This window comes from Gobio gobio (genome assembly GCF_949357685.1).
Source record: "Gobio gobio genome assembly, chromosome: 19".
Classification (NCBI taxonomy): Eukaryota; Metazoa; Chordata; class Actinopteri; order Cypriniformes; family Gobionidae; genus Gobio; species Gobio gobio.
The window spans coordinates 48,429,358-48,450,315 of record NC_137112.1 but is presented as its reverse complement, the minus strand read 5'-3'; the positions used below and the strand labels follow the sequence as shown (position 1 = coordinate 48,450,315).

Genomic DNA, 20,958 nt, shown 5'->3' with positions numbered 1-20,958 from the left:
GCTGCCAAACCGCTCATGGCCAGGGGGTGGTGGTTAGGGTGGAGGTGGCGAGGGTGGAGGTGGAAGAGCTGTATCCACACTGGATGGTTTCCAATGCGCAATACCATCCACCATCCACTCTCTTCATGTTTTTTGTGCGTTTTGTTATCTTGGTTGGTCGCCAATGTGCACTTTCTGATTTTTTTTTTATTCCATAGGCATATAGATCACCATTATTCATTCATACTTACAGTGCGTTTAATTATAAAGTGATTTGCCAACTGTCGTCCATTTTAAAACGTTTACATAATTACGCCATACGTCCATGAAGAATTATCTGTCTGTGTAATTGTGTGTGTGTGAAATCGATTTATTTATAATATGTATTTATTATAATTATTTTTTTAATTATAGATATATATATATATTATTATTTACTCATATTTCTGTAAGGAGCACTACTCCCCCAGATTGTGTATTAAGGGGTTTAAGGGAGCATTGCTCGTTTGTGCACTGGAAGGCATAAAGTTGGCATTTACAAAATGGCTTCCATGGCGTTTCCATTTGCAACATCTCGAGATTGGTGTTACCATGCTCGTTTTTTAATACTTGCCAGAAATTCATGACATTTTCTAGCAAAGTGACAGCAGTCTCGATATTTTGGTGTTTTTTGTGGACGGTCGCGTGACTTTCTGTACGTTTTGCATATGTTATTGAAGATTGGATTACTGTTATCGCTGTAATGTCCGCTTCAACAGTGGTCAGTAAACGTGACCCAAGAGCTGCTGCAGAAACCTGCTGAACACTTCACTGTGAGAGGACCTGATTTTGCCTTATATGAACAAAATGCTGTTTTTAACTGTCGGTGTGATTTTCTAATCGTCTCCCAGGTGTTTTCCTCTCGATATTCTTGTTGTTTTACCGATGCCATTTTGTTTAGTGTTGAATTCTTGTACTTGTACTGCCAAACATAACTCTGTGTGAAGATGATGTCGTTCATCTGGCATGGGGAGAGTAATGCTCCTTATTCTGTGCTGTTTACTGGAGTTTGTGTTTTTTATTCCCACATGTATGTTTGAGCCCCGTCGCGCCTTGATTAAAGGGATAGTTCACCCAAAAATGAAAATTAGCCCATGATTTACTCACCCTCAAGTCATCCGAGGTGTGTATGACATTCTTCTTTCAGATGAATAAAATCTGAGTTATATTACAAAAGTCCTCTAGGCTAATCCAAGCTTTAGAATTTGATTCATAGTTGCTCTGTTTTTGAAGTCCATAAAAAGTGCATCTGTCCGTCATATAACTGCTCCACGCGGCTCTGGGGTGTTAATAAAGGCCTTCTGAAGCGAATCAACGCGTTTGTGTAAGAAAAATATCCATATTTAAAACTTTATCAAGTAAACTTTCGGCCGACCATCTTCTGTGGAAAAGTGTTGAATGTTGAAAGTGAAACTCAAGATGTGTTCGTGACGTCATGACGTTACGTTAGTCTTTCAATCGGCAGGTTGCAAACTATTTTTCCATGAATTAAACACGGAAGGCGGTCGGCCGAAAGTTTACTTGATAAAGTTTTAAATATGGATATTTTTCTTACACAAACGCATCGATTCGCTTCAGAAGGCCTTTATTAACACCCCAGAGCCGCGTGGAGCAGTTATATGACGGACAGATGCACTTTTTATGGACTTCAAAAACAGAGAAACTATGAATCCAATTCTAATGCTTGGATTAGCCTGGACTTTTGTAATATAACTAATATAACTTTTATAAAAAAAATAATGATTTTATTCGTCTGAAAGAAGAATGTCATACACACCTGGGATGACTTGAGGGAGAGTAAATTATGGGCGAATTTTCATTTTTGGGTGAACTATCCCTTTAAGTGAAATTCAATAGGTGAAATGTGCAATAGCAGAGGTCTTGAACCCTGCTTCTGGGAACCCACTGTCCTGCAGAGTTAACTAGGGATGCACCGAATCCAGATTTTTGGGGTTTGGCCGAATACCGAATCCACTGGTTAAGATTCTACCGAATCCTACTTCCATCCTCAGTCCATTTTCACAGTAAACAGACTGTCCTTCCTTTGCCGTACCTGAAGTTACTGCATTTTGCACAACTCGTGTTCTTTTGGATGTTTTATACGCATATGTTTTAACAGTGGCTATTGTTAAGGGTCCTTGTCACAACGAGACAAATCGAAATTGAACATGTGGCTCAGTGGCTTCATGTAGGTTGTCTACAAACCGGAAGGTTGGTGGTTCGATCCCCGGTTGTTGAGATGTCCATGAGACTGACACCGCCATCGGTGTATGAATGGGGGAATGTGAGGCGATGTGTAAAGCGCTTTGGATGACCATTGGTCTGTTGGAAGTGGTCCTTTTGCCATTTAGCTCTAGCCTGATCCTACCAGACTCTCGTACATATCATGTCTGGCCGCCCTCCATTGACAAGTGTTTACTTCCTTGAGGGCGGGTTCTCTAATGAAGTTTAAAACTATTGGATCTGCCCAGAGCCGCTCTGGATCTGCCACAACCAATCGCTAATGTTTGGTCGTAACGTTAGTCATGCGCCGTTCTGCTTTTTTTTTCACATGGAAATCCGTAAAAATAAACCTCAGTGATAACCTGAGCATGCACCTCGTGCATTCGGATTGTGATTTATTCACAGTGGAGAGTTTTGTGTTCGGGAACGTGGTCCATAACATACTGTAAATAAAATATCATATGCTTCTGGTATGATAAAAATAAATGCTGCTGTAAATAACGGTCCAATTCAAATTCTTAAGTGCTTTTCTTCCTTTTATTTTTTGAGCGGTGATGAAATCTATTGCTCTTGAAAATACTCGCCAGCATTTAAAGAAATACAAGTCTAGAAATGCATCCAAATTACAGCGAAGCGCAACCGTACGGTGCTCTGCAGGGGTCAAAAAGGATATAAACAGTGAATTTTGAAGTGATATATTTTTGAAAACTTAGAAATGTGGATTCGGACAGCAATTACACGACCTTGGTGTTTGTCTAAAACAGTCGGTAATTCAGCCGGGGAATTTATGCTGGTGGTGGGAGACGGACGGCAATCACTGACTAGCCCCTGTAAATTATGACAATGCCTTCCGACCGCACGAGAAACAATTAACTTACCGGGGCTTCAGCAACTCCTTCACCACTAACGGAGCGAGCTGAAAAATCCAACTTTTCCCGGGGCACAACATTATGGCCTCCAAAAAAACTCAGCAAAGATTGTTATAACTTCTGGATACTCGGCGGCGGTGCCACAACGGAATGAATGGCTTCGCTCGCATATTTTCTCCGCCGCCATTACTGAACTACAACTCAAACTAGCGCACGACATCGTCATCGCTCTCAGACACGTCCTCTGTTCGCTGATTGGACCGGTAAAAATTTGTTCGGAGAAAACCTAAGACTATACAGCAGTCCCAGACACAGTACTGAAGGAAAATTAAAATTGAGCGCAAGTACGCTGGAGGGCGGAGCCAAGGTAAATTTAGCTCAACTTGAATCATCAAAAAGTACACAGCCTGCATTCGAACGGTCCACTTAAGCCGATTTTTTCATCAGCCTTAGCCGATGACTGATACGGGCTGCTGATTTTCTTGAGCCGATACTGCTTTTGCTCCCTCAATTTACATCATAAAAACGACACAATGATCATGATAACAATTTACAATTTAAAAAAGGAACATTTATTGAACAAAAAAAAAACAATATTTAACAAATAGTAAAAACAGGTGAGGTAGAACAAGAAAAAAAAGTTTAGTGGTGAAAATAAGTTCTGAAAATAAATATTTAAGCATAAATAAAATACACTATTGCACACAGTATCAATAAGCAAGCAGCATAATAAAGTGTACACTGACTGTACTATACTTAATTTTAAAACTATTTACAACCTAGTCATTTAATGGTTACACTTTAAAAAATGCTGGGTTAGAATTAGCAATTGGGTTGTTTTGACCCAGCGGTTGGGTTAAATGTTTGCTTAAAACAACCCAATCGCTGGATTAAAACAACCCAATCGATGGGTTAAAACAACCCAATTGCTGGATTAGTCAATTTTCAACCCAACTTGGGTTATTTTTAACCCAGCATTTTTTATAGTGTAGGTGCACTTCACTTAATCTCTTGTAGAGCAACACCAGCGGTAATTCAGGAAAAAATCTCCCAATGCTCCACGTGAAACTTCAGTCTTTCGACCTTTTACCATCGTGTCAATTCTCAATTGATTTTGATTAATATGCGCGAGGGAGAGCCAGACAGTTTGAAGACGGTGAGAGCTGCCCTGTGGACGCCTGTCTGGAAATAATGCAGGGGGAAAAAATTTCGGCCGATGCAGATACACGTAAAAATCGCAAATATCGGCCCGGTATATCGACCGGTCGATATGTCGGTCTAACACTGGTGTGTTTCCACCGCAGGAACCAGGGTCTAAATGAAGTTCCGGGTATATATTTCCCCCTCCGAAAGTCCCTACTCGCGAGGTAAACACCTTCCCGTAATCTACGCTGGCATCATTACGTCAACCAGGCAGAAACCGAACCCAGTCAAAAAGCCCAATATTCATCTGAATCCCTAGTTTCAACCCAAATCAAACACACCCGCATCAGCTAACCAAGCTCTTCGGGATCGCTTGAGCTCACAGGGAGGTTGGAAATAAACTTTTTGACTGGACAGTGGGTCTCCAGAGGCAAGGTTGAAGACCTCTGTGCTATAAGAAAGGAATTAAGGAATCACTCATTAACAGTGATACAGTTATGATATCTATATGCAGTGGGGTCTAAAAAAAAAAAAACATTTTTTTTTATTAAAACCTGGAAAGTTGTAGGATTTTTTACAAATTTAAAACATTGTCTGAGCTAACAAACTAATAATGACCAGTTGTATTTTTCTATGAACTATCATTAACAAAGATGATTAAATACTATGACAATTGTTGGTAAATGCATTAACAAGTGTTAATGTAATGTCTAGTGTGTTGGTTCTGTTTCATGTTCTTGTCTTGTTTTCCTGGTTTGTCATGGGATTCCATTGTGCCCTCATGTGATCATGTCATGTGCTTCCCTTGTCTCTTGTGTCATTGGTTCATTTAGTCATGTGGGTTCTTAGATCAGTTCTGTCATTGGTTCATTGTCTTGATTGTTCACAGGTGTGTCTTGTTAGTCGTTAGTCTTTGTGTATTTAAGCCCTCATGTTTGCCTTGTCGGGTATTCTGTAACATTTATCCACTGGAGGCGAGTTTACATGATGAATCAAAGTGCAGTTTTTTAAAGGAACAGGGCGACTTTTTGGGACTTTATCTTATTCCCCATGTCCCCCAGGGTTGGAGAAGTCCATAAACACACCATTCTCATCTCTGTGCCATAACTCTGTCCGACGCACCCACCGCTAGCCTAGCTTAGCACAAAGACTGGAGGTAAACGGCTCCAGCTAGCCTAGCTTAGCACAAAGACTGTAGGTAAACGGCTCCAGCTAGCCTAGCTTAGCACAAAGACTGGAGGTAAACGGCTCCAGCTAGCCTACTGCTCAATAAGTGACAAAATAACGCCAACATTTTCCTATTTACATGTGATGTACAGCGCCTGAAAATAGGCTGACTTCTGTCAACATAACCAACGTGACAACCTGCTTACACAGAGAGCGCTGGGGACTATTTTCAGGCGCTGTGTAATATCATTGCGCCGCTGCACTCATGGGACGGCTCAAAGTTCCTTGATTATTACACAGGAATGAGAGTATAGTTCTTGTCATATCGGTCAAGAAAATTCTCATTTTCTGACGGTCTTAGTCCACGATGTAACTATACACATCACAGCATGTAAATAGGAAAATGTTGGCTTTATTTTGTCACTTATTGAACAGAAGGCTATCTGGAGCCGTTTACCTCCAGTCTTTGTGCTAAGCTAGGCTATCTGGAGCCGTTTACCTCCAGTCTTTGTGCTAAGCTAGGCTATCTGGAGCCGTTTACCTCCAGTCTTTGTGCTAAGCTAGGCTATCTGGAGCCGTTTACCTCCAGTCTTTGTGCTAAGCTATCTGGTGCCGTTTACCTCCAGTCTTTGTGCTAAGCTAGGCTATCTGGAGCCGTTTACCTCCAGTCTTTGTGCTAAGCTAGGCTAGCGGTGGGTGCGTCAGACAGAGTTGTGGCACGGAGATGAGAATGGTGTGTATGGACTTCTCTAACTCTGGGGGATACGGTGAATAAGATTAAGTCAACAAAAAGTTGGAATGTTCCTTGAACAAACATCAACAGATACAACATAAATGATTACCTTGACTTGACTTGACTTGACTTGACTTGACTTGACTTGACTTGACTTGACTTGACTTGACTTGACTTGACTTGACTTGACTTGACTTGACTTGACTTGACTTGACTTGAAAGAGAACTCACCAACAGTGGTTACATGTACTCAACAAGGCAAACATGAGGGCTTAAATACACAAAGACTAACAAGACACACCTGTGAACAATCAAGACAATGAACCAATGACAGAACTGAACTAAGAACCCACATGACTAAATTAACCAATGACACAAGAGACAAGGGAAGCACATGACATGATCACATGAGGGCACAATGGAATCCCATGACAAACCAGGAAAACAAGACAAGAACATGAAACAGAACCAACACACTAGACATTACAGTTAACTAATGGAGCCTTATTGTAAAGTGTTACTAAAATACATAAATTTGGTCATACAATAACTTACAATAAGGTCTCATTGGTTAATATTAGTTAAAACATTAACTAACAGTGAGTAATACATTTGTTGCAGTATTTATTCGTCTTTGTTCAAATTAGTTCATTGTCATGTCAACCCAGCAATTCAATATTAACTGATAAAGCATTTTAATAATGAGCTAATATTAATAAATGCTTCAGATGTATGTTTTATTGTTTGTTTGTGTTAACCTTATTGTAAAGTGTTACCAGAAATTCTAAGAGATTTGTTATTTTTTTAGACTGTTATGCTGATTTATTTATTTATTTTTTTCCAAAGAAATTATACATTTTTGGGCCCCACTGTATCTAATTCGTCAGTCTAAAAACATTAAGTTTATGCTACTGTGGATAAATAACCTGGTGAAGTTTCGCCCTTTTTGGCCAGATACATTTTGGACATTTGGATCCTTCAAGGAAAAACTCTTAAAACGTTACAAATCCCATTTGTGATTCCTATGCAAACCAAAAGCGTTAATCAACTAACAATCTGGAATATTTTTGTTTGAATATGAATTGTGTACTAAGGGCTGAGAAGTAAGGATTGGCTCAGATGGTGGATATTCTGTAGTTTATCAGACCGCAATACTCACTTCAGTTTTTTATTCTTCACTCTGTGCCATTCAGAATATTTCTTCAATTGTTTTCACATGTTTACCATGAACGTGTTTGTCTCAGAAACTTTTCGTTCCTGAAAATAGTGTACATAAAGCTTATCACAGAAATATGACGAGTGCATGTCAAAACGAGAAAATACCTTAAGAGAACGAGGTCTTCATTAGCAAAAATATTCACCGCACATAAAACAATATACACCCCCACAGTGCATGTATTAGTTAATGCTAGTGGTGTCATTTTTCCAGTTTAACCACGTCTATGATCATGTTTAGAAACAGAATGTATTTATGGGGCTCTGTGTTATGATAGTGCATTACACCAAATGACCTGCTTGGCAATGCTTGACCAAAGCACTTTTTTTTCTGATTTCTTATGTTGCCTTTATTTCTGGTGAGGGGTCACAGTAGCATTTTTCCGTTCATCACAGTTGTAGCATGTGGGTCATTCCCCTTCCCTGTCGATTCGCTCAGCCCTTGCATCTTGAATTTCCATTGGAAATCCTGTCAGAAATCTGGAAGATATGGCAGCTTTCACACTGATGGACGTGCATTTCTTCAAAATCTTCTGGCTGTTGCTCCTCCGGGCTTCGGCCTTGGCTTTGCTCATGAAACTTGGACTGTTTTACCTTCTGAGAATGCCGACTGTTCAACCCTGTACTTGCATTTCCCCCCAGTTTATTGTGAAGGTGTTCTTTGTGAACTGTTCTCTGTACTGCACTGATAATTCAGAGGGAAAACAATTCTGGAAGCGTGTATGTGACTTCCCAATGCAAACCTAAAAAGGGCTCAGTCTGTTTCTTTACCGTGTTAAACATTAGGCGATGTGGGCAGACTGCATGTGTTTATTGGTCAAATAATCTGTTGTTGATGAACATGCAGCATGCAGCCAAACTGCTTGTTTGGGGCATTTTATTGGAGCAGTTTTAGCTAACTGCACTCAAGTGTATGTTGGACTTGTTCATTTGTGTCCTGATTATTTGTGAGAGCAAACCCCCTTTAGCGTAAATTCCCCTTTAAGCCTTAATAGAACTGCTAAGCAGTTAGTTACCATGATTACCATGTCCGTACCATTAAGACTAATAAGGACGTAGTTGACTAGATGGGATGTACTTCTTGATAAACATAATGATAGTGACCCATAGGATAGCGCTGACCAGTATAACAACCCTTCCCCTCAACTCATATCATTAGCATCAACTAAGTGCCATCTACATTGGTGATATATTTTTATTTCATCAACTGTCATCTCACTTAAGACAGGTTAATAAGTATTAAAAGACATTCACCGCTCATGAGAGTGTTAGATTACAGAATGCGCATCAAATCTTTGTGATCTTTCATTTTGAGAGCATAAACAGTGCTCGCTCTTTATTGGAATTAAAGGTATATTAGGACATATCATTTGTGGTTGTCTAGAGCTTTCATTGGGTTGGATCTATCCAGATGCCCAGTTCTATAGTCGCTGTGCTGGTGTGGTCATCTTTGTCTCCTATTTGTGGTAACTGATTGTAGAAGGAACTGATTTCGTCTTTGTCGTTTTGCTGGTCCCTTTCCTTTCTTGGACAAAAAAAATGCTAAATATGGATGTGCATGATGTCTCAGCTGCATATATCAGAGCCTTCTTGTTATATCATTTATATTTTGTAACCTGTATTTCTGTACGTGTTTTTAAAATACATATATATATTTAAATGATGGTGTTTGTGAATTTAGTGCTAATGCAGTGTCATCAATGTCATTTAGGGTTTTGAAGAAGGCTTGTCTACTGTTGCTCATGAAGTATAACATTTTTTGTATAAAATGTTACACACACGACACAAATATACAACTCACACACATTAACCTTGTAAAAAAAGAACTCTGATGTTGAGTTTGGGTTTAAAAAAGCTGGACTTGCTGGGCTCTGAATGTCTCAAAGTCATCTGGGATTGTATCTGCAAAAAAAAAGAGTTGATTTAATCATTCTCTCCTCAGAGGCTGTGAATTGTGAAAACATTTAACCTTAATCATATGGGGGAAATGATTCTGTATTTTTTTCCAAAGGAAAATCTGCTGAATTCTGCGAAAAAAGGATATTCATCGAAAGTCCATTGGGAACTGGATCATTAAAAATGGTCACCAAAAGAGGAATTATTGTTAAATTATGAATTACTTATTGTCATAAATTTGGAATATGCTACAAAACATGGAATATGTATTAACCTGGAATGTGTATAAATAAAAATAGATTTTTTTATTTCATGATAACTTTAAAAATAGTAAAATATGTTAAACAGCAGGGAGTACTATATTCCGATTGGTAGTTGTTACGATCAGTGATGTGGTTTATATTCATTGTTTGTATTTTGCCTGTCACTCAACATGGATTCGTCCTCTGTCTCCGTTGACGGCCCGCTGGAAGTATAAAAGGCGATGTTGAATGCGTTTTCAGGATGGCTGGGGTGGGGTGGGGCTGTGTTTGTGCGCATGTTTCTTTGAGGGTTTTTTTGTAGCCCAAAATATTTTTCATTTGGGTAACGCTTTAGATTACAGACCGGAAAGTACTGCTGAAGTAAAATGAATTTACAGCGTAATTATAGGGTAACTAGTAAGTATGTGTATGTATAAGGAAACCATATGTAATATATTTAATTTGTTCCCCTCTTGTTTCATGTAGTTACAGGGTAAGTGTGAATCTGCGGCTGTAAATTAAAGTGGTGCTTGTTCCCCTCTTGTTTCGTGTAGTTACAGGGTAAGTGTGAATCTGCGGCTGTAAATTAAAGTGGTGCTTGTTCCCCTCTTGTTTCATGTAGTTACAGGGTAAGTGTGAATCTGCGGCTGTAAATTAAAGTGGTGCTTGTTCCCCTCTTGTTTCGTGTAGTTACAGGGTAAGTGTGAATCTGCGGCTGTAATTTAAAGTGGTGCTTGTTCCCCTCTTGTTTCGTGTAGTTACAGGGTAAGTGTGAATCTGCGGCTGTAAATTAAAGTGGTGCTTGTTCCCCTCTTGTTTCATGTAGTTACAGGGTAAGTGTGAATCTGCGGCTGTAAATTAAAGTGGTGCTTGTTCCCCTCTTGTTTCGTGTAGTTACAGGGTAAGTGTGAATCTGCGGCTGTAAATTAAAGTGATGTTTGTTCCCCTCTTGTTTCGTGTAGTTACAGGGTAAGTGTGAATCTGCGGCTGTAATTTAAAGTGATGCTTGTTCCCCTCTTGTTTCGTGTAGTTACAGGGTAAGTGTGAATCTGCGGCTGTAAATTAAAGTGGTGCTTGTTCCCCTCTTGTTTCGTGTAGTTACAGGGTAAGTGTGAATCTGCGGCTGTAAATTAAAGTGGTGCTTGTTCCCCTCTTGTTTCGTGTAGTTACAGGGTAAGTGTGAATCTGCGGCTGTAAATTAAAGTGGTGCTTGTTCCCCTCTTGTTTCATGTAGTTACAGGGTACATTTTCTAATGTATGCTAAAGATATTTTATTAAAAGAACTGACCGTTGCATCTGTAGCGCAGGTTGGCCCAGATTATGTTCTCCTGAGAGAAGCAGAATACTCCCAGTCTGCCTCCTCTCATGGTTGTGTCAATAATAATTCCTGTGTCTGCTACCATCTGCTGGCCTTCATAGAACCGAACCCTGCATGTAAGATATGCAGAGTATTTAACCATGTATTTAAGTATTTAACCACCTAACCATGCATAGGACAATATTGCCAATACAAAAAACAGGAGGATTTGCAGATGAATTGGGTTTTACCTAATATAGCCTTCTTGGGGTCTGTGCTGCAGGAACCAGCGGTAAGAAGTCTTGTCTTTCCAGCCAACATTTCTGGAATCTTTCCACAAGAGTTTCACCTGGTTAGTGGAGTCCCCTGTGTGCCAGAGTGAATTGCGCAAGTTTTCTCCAGGTCCTGTGTCTGATTTCACTGCCTACCAACAGAATAAAAAAACTGATACTATATTTGATCCGAGCAATAAAAGTTGCCATTCTGCACTAAAAGGGATAGTTCACCCAAAAATGAAAATTCTGTCATCATTTACTCACCCTCAAGTTGTTCCTAACCTGTATGAGTTTCTTTGTTCTGCAGAAGATATTTTGAAGAATGTTTGTAACCCAGCAGAAAGAGCAACCATTTACTACCACAGTAAATACTATGAGAAAATACTATGGTAGTCAATGGCTGCTCTATCTACTTTATTCTTCTTTTGTGTTCAGCAGAACAAAGAAACTCATACAGGTTTGGAACAACTTGAGGGTGAGTAAATGATTTTTGGGTGAACTATCCCTTAAAGAAATCACATCACACCTTGAGTTGGATACCAGGCTGAGCTACAGCTCGGAAAGGATTGGATTGCCAGTAAATCTGCTCCACTTGCTTCCACATTACCACATAGAAGCTCGAGCTGTCCTGATAGCCAAAGATAAAGCCTGCATAGTCATCATCTGTCTCAGTATTCACATGAAACGTCCCTTCAAAGTCCACACCATTAAATGCCGTGTAGCCTGTTGGAGAAACCAGAGCTTGGAATCAACTTGACGGCACATCTACTATGCAGTTCTTCCCTGGCATAGCCTCTTACCTACAGCCAGTCCAGGGTCACTGTTCATGGTCTGAACAATCTCTCGTCCCTGTTAAAAAGGATAAGCATTCCTTAGTACATTTACACTGTGAGAACTTCTATGAGGCAGAAAGAGGCAGACAGACCTGATTAAGCACCACCCAGTTTGGATCGATCTGCGCATCACCCTCTGGGTCCAGAACTACAGTTTGATAGGTTCTGAAGTCGGTGAGAGTGACCTCAGCATTCTCAGGACAAACGTCAATGCTGTCGCTAAATGTGTCATTGTCAAAGTCATTCTCACAAACGTTTCCAATACCGTCCCCTGCAAATCAAGTCAAGAAACATACATGACATCTGAAATACATGACAAGCCAACAAGATCAGAAAACAGCTGAAAAACTATTCCCAAGAAGGGTTTTAACCCTGCTGAAAAGAAAAAGAAAAAGAAGAACTTTCCATGCTAGTCAAGGCCAGTTGCTGGTGAGTGTTTGTCAAGATAGTCTTTTCAGTTATGGTGCGTTCACACCAGGTGCGACTTAAGCGCGAGTGGTTTACATGTTAAGTCAATGCAAAGACGCGAATCAGGGCTGGACTGGTAATCTGGCATACCGGGCATTTTCCCGGTGGGCCGACGCACCGATACAAGGTTATTTATTTATATTTTTTTTTGCCACGGACTGGCCCATCATGCAGGGACAGCGGCCCATTGGTTTGTCTTCTGAATGGACAGGCCAAAGCGAGAGAGACCTTCCCTCCTCCATAGACTGTGTCCATATTAGGCGCTGTTTAAAAATTTGGGCGCATGAAACTGCAAAAGGCGAATATCCGCGCAACAGCGCTGCCGCCGGCGAACGTGCGCAGCGTTTCTGCTGCTCTATGAAGTGATGAACCGGCACTTTGACTCCGAATGTTGTTTTATACAATCGTGTGATATGGGAACATTAAAGGTTCTGTGGTGAATCAGCTGAAAACAGCCACGACCATGTAAATACATCACGAGGTAAATTGGAAAACAGCAATACACACAACTACAAACTTGTCACTCTAGCACAACCAAATTCAATAGTTTATTATAATGTATTTATTTATTTTCGAAACCATATACCTATGGTAATGAGGAGCATGATTTTACCTGTCACTACCATGCCCATACAGTTAAATGAAACTGACCTACAGTTAAACTCAGTTAAAATGTCATTACACTCTAAAAAAAAAAAGGTTCTATATGGCACCAAAAATGGTTCTTGGCTCGTAATCATACACTCTTAAAAATAAAGGTTCCAGGAAGAACCAAAAAGGGGTTTTCATGGCGATGCCATAGAAGAACCATTTTTGGTTCCCTGAAGAACCGTTTTGGTAAAGGTTCTTTAAAGAACCATTTTTTCAAACCATTTTATAGTATAAAGAACCTTTCTACGCTATAAAGAACCTTTTGTGCAATGGAAAGGTTCTTTAGATGTTTACGGTTCTTCATGGAACCATACACCTCCCCAAAGAACCTTAATTTTTAAGACTGTAGGGGAACCTTTTTAGTGCTATATAGCACCAATTTTGGTTCTTCAGCGGTTCTTTGACTAAGGTGCTATATAGCACCTCTGAAGAACCGCTGAAGAACCACTGAAGCACCAAAATTGGTGCTATATAGCACTAAAAAAGGTTCCCCTATGATTACGAGCCAAGAACCATTTTTGGTGCCATATACACTCTAAAAAAAAAGGCTCGTAATCATAGGGGAACCTTTTTTAGTGCTATATAGCACCAATTTTGGTGCTTCAGTGGTTCTTCAGTGGTTCTTCAGAGGTGCTATATAGCATCTTAGTCAAAGAACCGGTGAAGAACCTCTGAAGAACCGCTGAAGAACCGGTGAAGAACCTCTGAAGAACCTCTGAAGAACCGGTGAAGAACCTCTGAAGAACCGCTGAAGAACCACTGAAGCACCAAAATTGGTGCTATATAGCACTAAAAAAGGTTCCCCTATGATTACGAGCCAAGAACCATTTTTGGTGCCATATAGAACCTTTTTTTTTTTTTGAGTGTAGAACCTTTTTTTTTTTTTTAGAGTGTAGGGTAATTAAATTATAATTCAACAAAACAGCTTTAAAGCCTGGATGAAAATTGTCATCATTTACTCACCCTCAAGTTGTTCCAAACCTGTATGAGTTTCTTTGTTCTGCTGAACATAAAAGAAGATATTTTGAAGAATGTTTGTAACCAAGCAGATAGAGTAACCATTGACTATCATAGTAGGAAAAAAAATACTATGGTAGTCAATGGTTGCTCTATCTGCTTTGTTACAAACATTCTTCAAAATATCTTCTTTTATGTTTCACAGAAGAAAGAAAGTCATACAGGTTTGGAACGACATGAGAGTGAGTAAATGATGACAGATTTTAAAAGCAGTAAATTAACTTTAATGTAGCCTAGCTCAAAATCAGTGGTTTACTGTCAAGTGCATTTCTGTGTGACAAAAGTGCAATATTACGTTTGTTATCTGCATTTGCAGTAAATTCGATAATATCCATCATTAGTTGTCCCTGTCCTAGATTTATTTATTTACTCCAATTTAAGGCCCTAACCCCAGTTAAACATTCAAGAGGAACTCATGGGCCGGATGGGCTGGGTTTGCCAGGGCCGAATTTTAGCCCCAGTCCAGCCCTGACGCGAATAGACATTCTGCGCCGGGATTAGCGCAAATAGACCTTTCTCACATAAAAACGGAAATATGTAATCATTGCAGAACCGGAGTTCCTGTCAAGCGTCAACACATCAGAAGAGCATACCCGGGCAAGAGAAAATGGATCAGAGAGTCTACACAACTTCGCTAACGGATCTGCCAAATATTACATTTGATGGAAATGAACAATTAGGCCTATTTACATAAATCCCAGATTACGTATCTTGTTTGTCCGGACTTTGGCTACAGTTCAAAATAATCTAAACATCACGCAATGTGCACAATTCTATTTTTTTTAACATAATACTTTTAATACATTTATAGATGTATTTATTTTAAAAGACAATCTATAATAATAATATATGTTTACAATATAATAAAAAATGTTGATTAACATCACGGTTATATGTTTTAAAACAAAATATATTCACAATATGTGTGGAGGCATTTTGCAAAAGTGAATTTTATATATATTAAATAGTCTCATTATTAAATCAAATATCATACATTTTGAAAATAAAAAATATACACGAGGAAACATTCATTTAATTAAACTTCATCCACCCCAGTAAAACCAATGCAATTAATTTTTCTTCAATAATATTTTTTTGTTTTTAATTTTGTATATTTAGATGATTTTATGGTATTTTTTAATATTTATGCAATAATCATGGTCTATTTTTGGCATTGAAAATTATACAAAATTTTTTTCAATTATTGCAGTATTTCAGGTTAAAATAGAGACTAGGCCTTTAAAATAATTTTTTTGAAGGCAGATTAGCGCCCTCTTTTGGAATTATTTAAGAAATCCTGCAACCATGTGTGTAACCACTAGAGGTCTCTATGGAGAGGCTTGAGAATTCACTAGTTCTGTTTTGAACACATTTAATAATTTTTTTGTTGTTGATGGATTTGAATATATATTTAAAAAATCTCAAAGACTATTTATTATAAAGTTTTAGATTTTTTCTGTGATTTTGTGTTTTTGCAGATTTCCCATTCATTTCCTATAGTGTCATTTTTGACCGAAGAGCACAAGTGGGAGTATTTTTTTTTACGACCAATTAGCATGCTCGAATCATGCCCTCAATTTTTGTGTGTTACATTCCTAAAGCTAGAAAAGTTACCAAGTTTCATATTATTCCGATGAAGCTGTGATTTTTTAAATTTCAAAACAGAAAATTTTTGAAAAGTGTTTATTTTAGTATTTCCATCAGTGAAACAATACTACAGCCTGTAAAACATTTAAATAGATATCAGTACATAATGGTAATATATACAAGTTAAATATTAGTTAAAAAAATATAAGTTTTATATTTCCCCACAAAGGTGCGTCATAAGCCGCTTTGCGCTGAAAGGGATGTGGGCCACAAGCAGGAAAGTTTGGTCCGGTTCGGTGAGGAAGAAGATTACAACGACCGACAATTGCGTATTTCCTGTCACAAATACGGAAGTTGTGAGAAAGGTCTATGAGGCGGTGCAAATGAGGCGAGTTGAAAAATCTGAACTTTGGCGGATATTCGCGCCACTTTAACCAATCAGGAGCTTGCTCTAGTAGTCAAGTCAACTTTATTTATATAGCGCTTTTTACAATGCAGATTGTTTCAAAGCAGCTTTACAGTGTTAAACAGGAAAATAATGCAGCATAATTTTATTCAGCTGTATAGCCATTCTGGAAAAAACGCGGATGTCATCAGTTCATTTCAGTTATCATACAGTGACAGTGTGGGCTTTAGATCAATAATTAGATCAGTAATTTAGTTTAAATGGTTAATTTAGTTTATTAATTAGATTTATTTCAATGTTTAGTTGAAAAATTTAGTAGTGACAACAATGAGGACAGAATCATATGTGGATACTCCGGAGCTGTTGACACATCTTCATACTTTATAGAAACAGGAATAAAAGGATCTTGCTTGGAAGAAAGTGAGTGAGGAGGAGGGACAGTCTGGAGAGTTGTAGAAAGCGCTCTTTACTCAGTTTGAGCTCTACATAGAGTGATTTCAGGGTGATTGGGACACTTTCTGCCATTTAGATGACTTGGAGAAAGTGTCCCAATCCCCCTAAATTCACCCTATTGAGACTACAAGCTAGCTAAAGCGGCACATTGAGCTTATTCACCGTATTTTAAAACAATCCATGTCAGCCATTTCACAAGACAAGTTCGAATTCGCGAATTTGCGTCTGTTGTGAAGTGAATGTCACGCGCGAATGAAGCGAGTAAACTCAAAATGTTCAAGCGTCCAACTACGCGCGAATAGCACGATTTATTCGCTTCATTCGCATCTGGTGTGAACGCACCATTAAAGGGATAGTTCACCCATAAATGAAAGTTAGCCCATAATTTACTCACCCTCTAGTCATTCTATACTGAAAAAAATGATTCGTTGAATTCATTACATTTTTTTATCGTAAGTGGTCGCAATCAATTTATTTGATCTCAATTTAAACAAAAACACATGCAATTCCCATAAAACCCTTTTTTTTTTTTTTATTAAAATCGAAAAACTAAATTTAAATTATTTAAACGAGCACAAATTAATTATGCTTAATTTAATCGGGCCATAATAATTTTTTTCAGTGTAGGTGTGTATGACATTCTTTTTTTCAGACGAATAAAATCTGAGTTATATTACAAAAGTCCAGGCTAATCCAAGCTTTAGAATTGGATTAGTTGCTACGTTTTTTTAGTCCATAAAAAGTGCATCTGTCCGTCATATAACTGCTCCACGCGGCTCTGGGGTGTTAATAAAGGCCTTCTGAAGCGAATCAATGCGTTTGTGTAAGAAAAATATCCATATTTAAAACTTTATCAAGTAAACTTTCGGCCGACCGCCTTCCCTGTTCAATTTATGGAAAATAGTTGAAAATTTCCCTGCCGATCGAAAGTCTAACGCGACCAGATCATGACGTCACGAACACATCTCGAGTTTCACTTTCAACATTCAACACTTTTCCACAGAAGGCGGTCGGCCGAAAGTTTACTTGATAAAGTTTTAAATATGGATATTTTTCTTACACAAACGCGTTGATTCGCTTCAGAAGGCCTTTATTAACACCCCAGAGCCGTGTGGAGCAGTTATATGACGCACAGATGCACTTTTTATGGACTTCAAAAACAGAGCAACTATCAATCAAATTCTAATGCTTGGATTAGCCTGGACTTTTGTAATATAACTCAGATTTTATTCGTCTGACAGAAGAATGTCATACACACCTCGGATGACCTGAGGGTGATTAAATTATGGGCTAATTTTTATTTTTGGGTGAACTTTCCCTTTAAACTAGTTCAGAAGGCTGGTGGATACACCAGCATTCGACCATCATCCAAAACACAACATATGCTGGTCTTTTGAACAGGAGATTATTTTACTCAGAATAATGGCATTAGGATAACAGTTTTATGTGAAGGGAGGTTGCTAAGCTTTAAAAAACTGACCATCAATGTCCTCCTGCAGTGGGTTTGGAATCAGACGACAGTTGTCCGGACCAGGGGGAAGGAGATCGGGAATGCCATCATTATCATCATCATCATCACATTCATCTCCAATGCCATCCTTGTCTGTGTCCAGCTGGGAGCTGTTGATAACCGCAGGACAGTTGTCTCGAGAGTCCTGATGCCCGTCTCCATCACTGAGGATAAAGACCAATACATCAGATTGAACTTTCTGAGTTACCAATGGGATTCAACATTTGGAGTTTTGTAATACCTGTCTTTGTTGGTGTCACAAGGATCGCCAATTAAATCATTATCCACATCTGTCTGTAGCAGAAAGGAGGAGAATCGTGAGTTATGTAGGCTTTTTTAATACCTCAATTTCCTGGATTCAGAGTTTGAGTGCACCTCTATCTCTCAGCAGGTCTCTTTTGTACATTGTACTTTTGTACTTTTCTATTAAAGGGTTAGTTCACCCAAAAATGAAAATTCTGTCATTAATGACTGACCCTCATGTTGTTCGACACCCGTCAGACCTCCGTTCATCTTCAGACACAAATGAAGATATTTTAGTGTAAAGCTGATGCTCTGAAAGGCCTCCATTGGCTCAACTTTACACTCTCAAGACCCTTAAAAGACACTAAAGACTAAAGTTACAAAGTCCATCTCACTACAGTGGCTCTACAATAACTTTATGAATCGGCGAGGATAGTTTTTGTGCGCAAAAAACCCCTAAATAACGACTTATATAGTGATGACGATTTCAAAACACGGCATCATGAAGCTTCGAAGCGTTATGAATCAGTGAGTCGATTCATGATTCGGATCGCGTGTCAAACCGCCAAACTGCTGAAATTTGGCGATTCAAACTGCTGAATCGACTCACTGATTCATAACGCTCTGAACCGCTGAATCGACTCACTGATTCATAACGCTTCGAAGCTTCATGAGGCCGTGTTTTGAAATCAGTCATCACTATGTAAGTCGTTATTTAGGGGTTTTTTGCGCACAAAAACTATTCTCGTCGCTTCATAAAGTTATTGTAGAACCACTGTAGTGAGATGGACTTTATAAAGACGTCTTTAGTGTCTTTTAAGGGTCTTGAGAGTGAACCGTGCATTGAGCCAATGGAGGCCTTTCAGAGCCATCAGATTTACACTAAAATATCTTCACTTGTGTCTGAAGATGAACGGAGGTCTGACGGGTGTCCAACCACATGAGGGTCAGTCATTAATGACAGAATTTACATTTTTGGGTGAACTAACCCTTTAACAAATTCTGAATTCAAACCATTCTGGGTGAAGAGAGAAGAGTGAGAAATGAATCAAGACGTAGTGTAGGGTGTTAATCAGACCTGATCAGGGTTGCGGACGTAGGGACAGCTGTCACAAGCATCACCAACATTATCACCATCTCGATCTTTCTGGTCACGGTTTGGTACCTTTTTGCAGTTGTCCTTATCATTTTTTATTCCTGGAAAGCAAGTCTGAGTTGGACCAATGCAGCTTTTAACCCAATGAATGAAATATCTAAAGTCTTACCATCCCCATCAATGTCATCATCGCATTCATCACCCTGACCATCACCATCTGTGTCCTTCTGGTCATTGTTTTTGATCAGACGGCAATTATCACAAGCATCTCCATAATCATCCTGATCAATATTCTTCTGATTGATATTGGGGACGAGCACACAGTTGTCCTATCAGAGAAGTAAGCAGTAAGAAGGTCATAACAAGTGGTAGTTGGAGATTACAGTTCCCCAAATCTTAGTGAGCTGCCTATCTAGATAACATTGGGCATTATCCCAACATAAAGTAGGGGAGAGCGGGACACAACCTAACGCTTTTTGACTTTCTCAGTTTGTGGAAATCCACTTGGGGTTCGAGTATTTATTTTTTCCCACATTAATTGCACACATGTCTAGTACAATTATGTGGTTTTGTTTCATTAATACAGTGTTTACTTTTTTCTTGATTTACCCCGAAAGAATGGAAGTGAAATGTGACAACATGCCCCATAGGTGGACCAAACATGACCAAATAACAGCTTAACATGTTACCTGAAACAAAAACTAAACTAAAATATTTTGTCAACAAAATACAATTATTAACTTTTTAAAATAAAATAATGGCATTTTTAATCATTAAAAATATAAGCATTTTTGAGTTTGACAACAAACACATCGCTAAATACAGCTATACAGCATAGTTCAAAACTTAATAATAATTAATCATTTCTGAACATTAACTCTCAGTCATTATTCACCCTTTTCTCATGGTTTCTCAAAAGAATTCATAAACATATAGAATATAATGGCATATTTCTAATAGGGGCTGATTGTAACGCAGTGTTAACACACACACCATCTGCACAACTGGGATTTAAATCGCGGCTCGTGTCTTCTGCTGTTAGATCAGCATTAAAGAACATCTCAACTGTTAAATAACAGATATAAGATTAAAATAATATCGGATTTGTCTTATTTTAAATAAACAAAAAAAAGAGATCAAAACTAAACTTAAGTAAGAAATTTACTTTTGCTATGGTTAAATACATGTTCAGTAATATCTTCCAGAATTTATTTTTAATTTTGGTGCAATTGTTTTCTCTAAATAATGTTGATATGGCAACTAGTAAATACACTAATATACACGTCATTCTGGCATGTGTGGAAAGGGTTAAAACATGCGCGTTACAACTAACCCCGCGTTAGGTTGTGCCCCGAGCTCCCCTATGTTTTAAAAGCTTAGCAGAAACCTTCTAAGATAGCTTTTGATTCTAACTGTGCGTTCACACCAGACACGACTAAATAACGATTAAAACACGAATAAATCAGGTGTAGTTAGACGCTTGAACTTTTTGGGTTTACTCGCTTCATTCGCGCGTGACACAACAGACGCGAATTCGTGTCATAGGAGGAGCTTCTGCCAGCGGCTCGTCTCGTTGTGAAATGGCTGACATGGATTGTTTTAAAATACGAGTGAAT

The 20,958-nt window shown here is 38.7% G+C and overlaps 1 protein-coding gene across 3 annotated transcripts in view; it reads right to left on the bottom strand.

The window, feature by feature from the left end:
* Positions 1-8,539: 8,539 nt before the first annotated feature.
* Positions 8,540-20,958, bottom strand: part of comp (cartilage oligomeric matrix protein) — a 32,446-nt gene continuing 20,027 nt past the window's right edge. For 2 of the 3 annotated variants that reach the window (XM_079844330.1, XM_079844331.1), the window contains 10 exons: positions 19,512-19,671; positions 19,325-19,443; positions 18,245-18,297; positions 17,974-18,167; positions 12,004-12,182; positions 11,879-11,927; positions 11,605-11,801; positions 11,055-11,227; positions 10,795-10,934; positions 8,545-9,270 (listed from right to left, as the gene is read on the bottom strand). In XM_079844330.1, coding sequence (XP_079700456.1) covers positions 9,215-9,270; positions 10,795-10,934; positions 11,055-11,227; positions 11,605-11,801; positions 11,879-11,927; positions 12,004-12,182; positions 17,974-18,167; positions 18,245-18,297; positions 19,325-19,443; positions 19,512-19,671 — 1,320 coding nt within the window. In that variant the 3' untranslated portion in view covers positions 8,545-9,214. Of the gene's footprint in view, positions 9,271-10,794; positions 10,935-11,054; positions 11,228-11,604; positions 11,802-11,878; positions 11,928-12,003; positions 12,183-17,973; positions 18,168-18,244; positions 18,298-19,324; positions 19,444-19,511; positions 19,672-20,958 lie in introns of all 3 variants that reach the window. The other variant, XM_079844329.1, reaches the window with a different exon arrangement.